The sequence below is a fragment of the Botryllus schlosseri genome, chromosome 11 (genome assembly GCF_051294905.1).
Source record: "Botryllus schlosseri isolate E-star chromosome 11, Bs_hap1, whole genome shotgun sequence".
Taxonomy (NCBI): domain Eukaryota; kingdom Metazoa; phylum Chordata; class Ascidiacea; order Stolidobranchia; family Styelidae; genus Botryllus; species Botryllus schlosseri.
In genome coordinates, this window is record NC_137246.1 from 2,608,649 (window position 1) to 2,619,046 (window position 10,398).

General features: G+C 41.3%; 1 protein-coding gene across 2 annotated transcripts; it reads right to left on the minus strand.

Moving 5' to 3' along the window:
- Positions 1 to 195: 195 nt before the first annotated feature.
- LOC145449829 (estradiol 17-beta-dehydrogenase 11-like) lies at positions 196 to 9,673 on the minus strand. Of its 2 annotated transcripts, none has more exons than XM_080328267.1 (6): positions 9,450 to 9,671; positions 7,999 to 8,141; positions 6,353 to 6,502; positions 6,103 to 6,261; positions 5,486 to 5,642; positions 196 to 1,072 (listed from the first exon to the last, which is right to left on the minus strand). In XM_080328267.1, the coding sequence occupies exons 1-6, from the start codon at positions 9,518 to 9,520 to the stop codon at positions 841 to 843; spliced, it is 912 nt and encodes a 303-aa protein (XP_080184393.1). In that variant the 5' UTR covers positions 9,521 to 9,671; the 3' UTR covers positions 196 to 840. The 2 variants fall into 2 exon arrangements, with proteins under 2 accessions (XP_080184393.1, XP_080184394.1); XM_080328268.1 differs by having other exon boundaries at positions 930 to 1,101; positions 9,450 to 9,673.
- Positions 9,674 to 10,398: the final 725 nt, after the last annotated feature.

The window sequence follows — 10,398 nt, forward strand, 5'->3', positions numbered from 1 at the left end:
CTGTGACTCTAGGCCCAGGTGGATGTTAGAGTGAAGGATCGATCTACTGATGCGTGTCGTTCGACATCCTCCTATCTGTTCGTTACATCGCATTGTGTCTTATCGCATGGGTACATTGTGTGTAACTTGTTCGAATGAAAATTATAATCCAACGATTATTATATTGAATTCGACGAATATTTATACTTCACGTTTGGGAGTGTTCGATGCGTAAATTTCGAAATCGGTACCCGATCCTCTCAAATAGAAAGTTCAGATATGTACCTTTCATTCTATACCATAAATAATATAATGCCAGTTGCTTTACATCACATGAAATATAATTTGGTGATTTTTTGGACATACCTGTTTAATTACAACTGGTGACAATGCTGATGGGTAAGCGGTGTAATACATTTTTCGTATGCTACCATATGATCAATCGAGCTTTGAAGGCTTCCACGAAGGAAAATGTTTTGGAAACTATATAGTTTTCGTTGGTAAATTAACTCTTAGTGGGAGAGATCAAATAATTTTAGCACTCGAAAAAATCCTTTCTCTCCGCTCAACTCGAATCATAGGAATTAACACTCGGTTCAGACTCGATTACTCGAATCAGTGTGGCCAGCTCTAACTGTCAGTCACTATATTTTCTGAAGATTGGCAATAAGTTCTCTTCTGAATTTTGGAAGAAGTGTAAGGAGTGTATTATTAACACAAACGCAATAACGGTGTAAATAATTCGATAAAATACGCTGTTCGCTCTTAGCATGGATGGCCTGGCCAATCTGCCAATATATATGCTTGATCTCTATAATTTCCCATCACGCACAGCACGTATCCGTGAAAAATTCGATGATTTTAAAAGTTCTTCTTCTTTATTTCGCCGACGTCCTCCATTAAGTCAAATGTCCCGTAGTGAAATTGTGCTCTGACCATGGCTTCGTGCGGAAGGAGCGTGGTCAGCCAGTGTAGAAAATACATAAACCTCGGCATGGTCAAATGTGGCTTGTCCGACAACACCGCGTCCATTATGGTTGCTACGCAGTATTCTGCGTCCAGTGGCGGCGGATATCGTTGAGGAGCTAAATCACTAAATAAATAACGCAGCGATTAAAGTACCTGTGAAGCAATTCAATTTTAACGGTATAAATGCAATTGTCGAGGGACCGAAACTTTTGTCGATTAGCACCATAGAGCACACTCTGGATGTGTATTGACACCCTACGGGGGTAGCCTACAGGAAAACAGAACCTAACTCAGAACTATATATCACGGGTATAAATCCTATACGTGATGCCTTGCTACGTGTAAGCATATTGTATTTGATTTATACCGTTGTGTAAGTATGAGGTTGGTTCTGGTTTTGTGTACCACGGGTGTACATTCACACCCGTATATCACGTGTGGTACGAGAGTGTGAATACACACTTTTTATTTTAAGATTGTACCTCAGAACTATACCGCGGTGTAAATCGAACACAACATTTTATCCAAATGATGCTTGACAAACTAGAATTAGCACAAATGGAGTACCAAGGAACGTAAGGACAAATAGACTATTGAAAGCATGCATGTAGTGTAGGCACGTAGTATTTGTAACAATGATTTAAACCACACCAATTAAAATACACAAATAACGAAATACTGTTCAGTAGCTAACAAATCCGGTAAAATATTTGATCGCTTCTGACTTCTCCAGTATAGGTTCAGTTTTCGTAGACCACCTCAACCGAGGGTTCGCGAAACCTCCAACTTTGCAGAATGATTGATAACCCAATTTGTATTTATAAATTAGGGAAATCGCGAGTCAGTTTCGCTTCATAACTGTTAAAGCTTCAGGACTCACATCCACAACTTGGCCGTCTGCGATGAAATATCCTACTGTTCAGGCTGATTTTTATGGTACAATTCCCAATAGCCTATTACAGATACAAACATATTGCCGTTTATAGGGATGTTTTGTAGTAACGTCAATCAGGGGGACATCGAAATGGGTTTGCAAAACATTTTGGATTTCAAGTTGTCAGTCTCAGCAAATTAGTGAACACTCGTTTGAAATTGAAATTCCTGAAGTTCCTTTCCTAATATGGCCCAAGAAAGGGATAAAAACCTCGCCACGGAATCCATTTCTCCTGTGATATATACATAACCACTATTCAAAAATAGCTTCAAGGTCAGCTGCAACGTAGAAATGACAAGGCTGGATCTTTATTAAAAATATGTTCGCCAATTTTGGTGCCATATATGCTGCGATCATACTCAAAGGTGTCGTCGGAAGCGTTATGCGGTAATATTACATTCGCCACCACTTATCTTTGTGTAAATGGATTTTCGGAACCCGTATATCAAATCGAAGGCGCGGGTTTTGAAGACACGACTGCGTCTTTATATCCCTTTTCTACATATAGCATGATGTTACTTTAAAGAAGAGTCATTTGGTTGCTATTTATTACTAGTCTTCGGGTAATATTTGCACATGACAGGTAACGGTTGCACGATAATTGAGCTAAATTTGAACTAAAAGTTGAGGGGGTTCGTGGGGGTCCGTGATTATGCAAAAGGGGTTAGCGAAGACAAAAAGGTTGAGAACCACTGGCGTATAGGGTGTACAGTACATCGTGCTTTCAAGTACCAAATTCTGCTTTCACACCCTTCCAATGGGCGACTATCAGTCAAATACACCAAGGAATTCCATGAAGTTGGTTCACGTAATCCCAGGGCTGTGGAGTCGGAGTCGGTGGAGTCGGAGTCGGAGTCGGGGTAATTTTCGCTTGATGGAGTCGGAGTCGGAGTCGGAGTCGTGAAAACTATAATAGCTGGAGTCGGAGTCGGAGTCGGAGTCGGAGTCGGTGGGAAAATACTGACTGGAGTCGGAGTCGGAGTTTGTGAGAATGACCCTGACTTCGACTCCAACTTCTCTATCATGAAAACATTTGCTTTCATATAATTTTTATGTACCACCAATCACTGTTATTAATAACCATACAGATCAGGTGCGGCCAGCCCGTGGCACGCAGGCCAAATTTGACACACGAGAAGGTTATTTAAAACATCAGCTACAATTACAAGGCCAACCAAAATTGGATTAGCATGACCGCGAAATTTGATGATGACTAAAACAACAGTTCTGACGCATTGACGTATCCAGGGGCCAGCCACATTTATCCCGGATCTTCGTATATGACCATAAAGTAGAATATTTCATAGCAGATTTATTTGACTAGAAATTTTTCTCGGTACTTCGCATGATTCATTGTCACTAGATTTCTTGCATTCAGTATTTGAGCCCCCTTCTGAAAATTATAAATACATATTATTCACAGAATTGAGTCTAACTATATTCGCAATTAGGAGATAACGTGTCGTCCAACATGCGGCTTCGCTTGTGCACTCGCAGCAAGATCGTCGACAAAACATTTGCACAAAATGATAGAGGCATGTTCACTGATACCGTCGATTTTGCTATGTCTAAACGTCGAATAATCCTGTCCTTGCCAAATGAGCCCAGTAGTATACAGATGCGACCCCCAATGTATGTTAGCGACATATTCATTGATATAGCCTACCTAATTCAGTCGTTATCTTGCAAAAACATTTCGCGCTTTGCGCGACCAGGGCCAGATTGCGCACTGCACAGTTGCATGACATATTGTTATCAATTTTAGAGCGTATTAATGTAAGTCTTGTTTGCAATGTTACCTAATTCGGTTCGCTCCTATCGACGACTAAAAAAAAGGTTATCAAGCATTCCAGTTGCCCGTGCAATGGTTCTTAAATCTCAGGTGTCCCTTTCGCCGAAAAAGTTGCCCACCCCTGATATAGATAAAATTCGACATTACTTGCAAATTACAACTCAGTTGCAGAGGGGAAGAAAATCGCAAGATGCGTTTTCGCGATGCAGTAAAAATTGATGCAATTTTTGGAATCATACCATGATACTCTCACAAAGCAAATGCATCGGCTGGTTTTGTAAAATTGTAAAAATGATGTAAATTTGACCAAACGATGCTTCCCACTTGACAAAATTAAAAATATATGTAGTGTAGCTTAGCTGTTTGGGTCGAACAAATGATTAAGAAAGACTTCAAGTCCCAATCCTTGAATACTTGATTAAGTAGCCTACATGTAGACTAGACATAGGCTATGGTCTTTGACTACTTTATTAAATTCCATTTATGACCAATGTCTATTAGTAAGAGTGTGTGTGCTTGTAATCAGGGTAGTGTGCAATGACAAAATTAGTAAGTTCAATCTCTTTATTATTTGCTGACTCATACACCATAGCTACACTTGGATTTTTTATCTACATTTTTCTTATACAGGATTGGATATCTGCCATATTTGAATGATTAATACATTTCAGGATATTAGAGAGTCCATGTTATAAAAACTTGAAAAAGGAAGGATATTTAGCAAATCTTTCTTTCATGTTAATTGCATAGTGGATAATTCGAGCTGTGCCACAATGAAAGAATTTAGCATGTCAACGTTAATCATATGTTTGCATATGTTTATTGGTTGTATGATAGTCATTCAACCGACAATGTGGCATGTAATTTTCGAAGTAAATTGGTAATAATGTTGGAGTCGGAGTCGGAGTCGGAGTCGGTACGTTTGAAGACCCAGGAGTCGGAGTCGGAGTCGGAGTCGGTACGTTTGAAGACTCAGGAGTCGGAGTCGGAGTCGGAGTCGGTATATTGAAAATGTGTGGAGTCGGAGTCGGAGCCGGAGTCGGTGGTAAAATTTACCGACTCCACAGCCCTGCGTAATCCACTACACCACTAGATACATCTCAATAAAGATTGGTATAGCCCATTTTACCCCATTCACCCAATGGGTGTGAAGCACAATTTTCTACGTGAAAGTACCGTTTGCCTCATTTACACCCCGTCCTATGACGTATATCTTACCCTATTTTCTATCTATGAATTCACAGCCAGGCTGATTCGTAATGCCCTCATCCCATGAGAATGTGTGACTGTGTGTAGATCAGAGGTGGTCAGTAACGAAGCCCTTCAAGTATATATTTTATCTACTCTCTCTACTTCTTCAAGTTGATATGATTTTAAGTTTTACACCCTTTGCCAAACCTAACTATGTTATATAGATTATTCATATTATTGGAACATACCCAAATATGTTCGGCTGCCATTCGTCAGGGGTAATCGCCATCAACTATAGTAGAGAATTCGAAAGAACGTTGCATGTCAACAGTCGTATTTTCCAGAAACAGGTTAATAGGCAACCATAGCTCGCTAGGTCGACTTGCAAATCGGTTTGCTATTCCAGCATGTGATTTTTAGGCGACATTCTGCCATCGCCTCTTATGAACTTAGAATGGGAGGCAATGACTTATGAGTTTTGAGAGTTGACTTACGAGATTTGACTGCTGAATCCGGAACAGACACGGATTACAAAATATCAACTCCGTTCATCCATGCTTAGTCGGCTTTTACAAATTTCATCAAAGCAATACCACGTACACTCCACTCTTGATACTCACTCAAACATTTCGGTTTTGACTAGGTGAGGACATATCAACGTCGTCTTTATGCCGTAATTTCTCCGTTTTATCAAATCGAACGCCAAGGAATTGTGAAATCCGACAACCGCGTGCTTGCTGGAAACGTAGTCTGTCACGCCCGGCGCTGCCAAAAATCCTACCACGAAAATTTCATAAAATAGTTACACCTATATGACACCGTATGGCTACATGTACGCATTCGTATAAGCCCGCATCAGTCAACTCGAGGGTGGTGTTTATAAATTTCTGGCACCAGAATTTGTGAAGCTAGTGTTTTGTGCCTACCCGAAATGGATACGGCAATAGTTCCAAGGGCCTCGAAATGATTCAACTGTACTTTTTTTACCGCAACGTAGACAAATCTTATGCGCTAGCGCAGTTGTTGGCAACTCATGAGTTGATGGGCTGGAAAAATCGAGTGCCTGGGTGTTACTGTAAAGAATCGAGTATTCGTGTATCATTATTTGTTTCGATTTGATTTTTATAAGCTTCCGATAAGCATATTTAACAATTCCTTTTATAGACCGTACCACAAATCTTAAAACAATGCCAGCGCAGTACTACCTTAAGACGATTTTACGAGTATTCCACCTTACCAAGGGTGCTGGCTACGGATATAACATGGCCGCGATCCTTCTCCATCATCGCAGGAAGAAAAGCCCTGCACGTCCAGAAGTTAGATAGAGTATTCACATTAAAGGTATTCATGACTTCTTCGTCAGTGAGCTCGAAGAAATCTTTGGAGTACACGATACCTAGGAACAGATATGTTCAACGTATTCATAAATCGCTTCAAAGATTGGTAACTTCGCTTACGTGCATTGTGTAGGCCTACTCAAAACTTGCCTGCGTTATTGACTAGAATTGATACGTCGCCCACAGTACGCCGGACTTTGTCTGCAGCCTTGTACACGTTTTCTCGGCTAGAAATGTCAACGCAGTCGCAATATACTTTCACTCCAAACTCACTCACAAGCAAAGCGGTCTCTTCAAGCCCTAAAAGATAACTTGAGCATCATTTTCACTTTTCACGAAAAACTGGCATTACAATAACAAGCATCGTTTTAGCGCTGTAGGTATGGCACAAGATACCATTTGTGATGTGAATGCTGCTAGATCAGGGGTCTCCAACACGCGGCCCGCGGGCCGCATGCGGCCCGCGAGGTCATATTTTGCGGCCCGCGACGTGATTTGAGATTTCAGAAGAAAGCTGAGAAAACCATTTCAAAATGCAGTTTCAAGTATTGTTGTTGTTGTTGTTTCGAAATAAGCTATTCTCATGTGCCCAACATCACTATTCGTCACTAGCTAAAACGGCTTTGGAGATGGCAACAGCATTCCATCGAGGAAGAATATTCTGCTGAGATGAATGGGCTGGGCATATTGCCTAGACGTGCAATGGCCAAAACACTGCCAAGATCGGGACGCCTATAAGACGGCATACAGCAGTGGTTCACTGGGGTGCGCGCCCCTTATGTGGGGAGTGAAAGCATCTGAAGAGGGCGCGGACCTGCGGTCAACTGAAAAATTTTTCGCGCTCTGCGCGATTTACAACATATTTTAATTTTGTGTATGGTCCGTGTATTTTGTATATATCAACAGTCATAACCTTTAATGCCATCAAACTATCCGTTAAGATTGCTAACATTCTGGTTGCATTTTGTGATATGACGATAAGGGGGGAGCGAAAGTTTTCAGTATCAAGTGGTGCGTGTCTAAAATTGTTGAAGAACTACTGGCTTAAGACTTCCCCACAAGATCAAGCTTTACGTGGGGATGGTCTTCCAGCAAGTAACGTTTCTCGCTAGCCCCAATATTGAGTCCTTATTCGCTGAAAAGCGTTTCCAGTGTCGTGCACAGCTCAGACTCCAAAATAAAATGAAATTAATGATAATGATTTTTTGTTGTATTTGTATTCCTTTGATAAAATATTATTTCTTTTGTGGTCACTATGCCCATTGCCTAAATTAAGTAGCACGGCGTTGTACTGACGTAGAGTTTCAAAACAATGGTTGCCTAAGTTTATACCGATATTGAGTTCATGCGGCCCGCGGCCGCTGCGAAATTTGAAAAGTGGCCCGCGACCCGTTTTGAGTTGGCGACCCCTGTGCTAGATTATGTAAAGAATTCGTGCTTGAACATTGGAAAACTATAGCAAATGTTCTAATTTGAACGTGTTCACAAGGAGCAGTTCAAGAACGATTGTATGCTCGCTCAGATTCTAGCAAAATCGGTAGTTTGTAAATCCTGTGTGCAGTTTTTATTAAAATTTTCGTCAGTTAAATGCACCACCAGATTGCGGGATTGAATATCGTGATTCCTCTTGCGACCTTTATAGCAATTTGCTTCCCAAGAAGGCTCTTCTAAGGAACAAGCTTATTGGTAACAGTATCAAACAAGTGCCTGCAGTTGTCGAATATTATTTATTTTTCATAATAGTTACGAATCGTTGCTGACTTTCTCTCAAGAGTACTGGTTGATTACAGGCAAACCTTTCGAATTGATATCCCACAGCACAAGATTGGCTTCCTTTTTCGCAAACTCTAGCGCCAGCATGCGTCCGATACCTCTGGCGGCGCCAGTTATCAGACAAACCTCTCCGGCGATTGATTTCCGAGTTTTGGGCCATATCCATCTATAAATACATGAACGTAAGTCTCATACATATGATAATGTGAAACCCGAATCCGTAAGGGAACTCCTTTTGAACCCTGGACTATTGTTCTATCCGTGTCGCAGAATAGGTTAAACCTTCTGTGAATCAAAGATTTAGATCAGCGGCGGCCAACCCGTGGCCCGCGGTCCAAATGTGGCCCGCGAGATGGTTTTGTGTGGCCAGCGAGGTAATTCTCGAAATTAGTTATAACATCAGGTAAAATTGCGAGGCCAACCAAAATTTGATTAGCCTGACCGCGAAATATGATAATGTGAAACCCGAATCCGTAAGGGAACTCCTTTTGAACCCTGGACTATTGTTCTATCCGTGTCGCAGAATAGGTTAAACCTTCTGTGAATCAAAGATTTAGATCAGCGGCGGCCAACCCGTGGCCCGCGGTCCAAATGTGGCCCGCGAGATGGTTTTGTGTGGCCAGCGAGGTAATTCTCGAAATTAGTTATAACATCAGGTAAAATTGCGAGGCCAACCAAAATTTGATTAGCCTGACCGCGAAATTTGATGATGACTAAAACATCAGTTCCAACGCATTGGCGTAACGAGGAGCCCGTCACATTTATCGTGGATCTTTGTATATGACCATGACTATAAAGCAGAATATTTCGTAGCAGATTTATTTGACTTCAAATTTTTTCTTAGCAGTTTGCATGATTTATTGTCACTTGATTTCTTGCATTTAGTATTGGAGCTCCCTCTTGAACGACTTCGCTTATGCGCTGGCAGCGAGATCGTCGGCGATGAAACATCTGCACAAAGTGATGGAAGCATGTTCACCTAAGCCTTCGATATAGGTATGTCTAAACGCCGAATAATCCTGTCCTTGCCAAATGAGCCCAATCGTATACAGAGGCGACCCCCCCCCCCCCCATGCAATTAAGTAACATATTTATATATGGAATTCATTCATTACCTTTGAAAAAATGTCGCGCATTGCGCGACCAGAACATAAATGCGCACTGCACACACCACACAGAGTTTTCATGACATAATTGTTATCAATTTTAAAGCGTAGCGATGTAAGTCTTGTTTTCAACGTTACCTGATTCGGTTCGCTCCTATCGGACGACTAAAAACGGACATCAACATTCAAGTGGCCACCATGACCATAGCGGCCCGCGCAATGGTTCGTAAATCTCATGTGGCCCTTAGGCCGAAAAGGTTGGCCACCCCTGATTTACATCGATATATGAACTTCATTATTCGGTCTCGCCAAGTTGCAATTGCTATGGCTGTTTATAATTATCTTTACTCGCTAACCTACACACTTACTTGAAGGCCGCTTTGATGAAAATTACGTTCATGTCAAGTATGAACAATATGGTCTCAAGTATGAAATGCATGTTTCACGATGACGGATGTTATTTCTCGTACTATCCGACTCCTGCATTCGTATAAGACAGCGTACCAATGCGGAGTTTTGCAAAGTCGTTGCTACACTAGAGACGCAATAGAAGTCTGAAAATTATGATCACTTTCCGTTTTATAGGTATACATGGTTAGGCAAAGTGACTACCATAAATATCCAACGATACCCTGTTGATTAAACTGATACCTGATACGATTGTTGATATACTATACATTGTTTATTTCACATCTCAACTGGTTCCTGACATACCCCTGACGATTGTGTGCCGAAAATATTGGGATTTATATTATTCAATTGCAGGGTTTTAACCAATGTTCCACGTAAGCTGCGCACGTGCACAATTGCGCAGTGCTTTCGCGGTCTCCGCGCACAGAAAAGCCGAGTTGCGCACAAAAAAATTCGAAGTGATAACCTTTTTTTGGTCGTTACGCACTGTTTTCCGAAGGTCTGCGCAGTGAGGTGGTAAGTGTGCGCAGACCCGTCAAAAATTAGAGGGAACATTGGTTGTAACCAAGTCACAAAGCTCCGAGTCACAAGTCAATCTCACTGTTTTCTCATTTTCAATTCACCACCGAGTCAAGTCCGAGTCCAAGTCATCAAGCAGAGGTTCGAGTCCGAGTCATGGTATTATGACTCAAGTCTGAGTCCTAGTCATTGTGTTGACTGCTCAGTTTCAAGTTAAAGTCTTGTTAAACCTACTTTTATAACTCTGCTTGATTATTATTATTATTATAGGTAAAAACATTGGCATGAGTGGCGCTTATCACAACTGAAGGCTTTTTGCGCCACGGACAGAAACAAGTTAATCAGAAAGTTCATAATATATAACTGAGATAGTTAGGCCTACACATA

What these genes read in the sequence shown, in the direction of transcription:
- LOC145449829 (XM_080328267.1), bottom strand. Translation starts at nt 9,520, where the DNA reads ATGCATTTCATACTTGAGACCATATTGTTCATACTTGACATGAACGTA. An exon ending in AATTCTAGTCAATAACGCAG is followed by an intron (nt 6,262 to 6,352) that starts GCAAGTTTTGAG and finishes ATCTGTTCCTAG; the next exon opens with GTATCGTGTACTCCAAAGAT. An exon ending in GTCAAAACCGAAATGTTTGA is followed by an intron (nt 1,073 to 5,485) that starts GTGAGTATCAAG and finishes TTATTTATTTAG; the next exon opens with TGATTTAGCTCCTCAACGAT.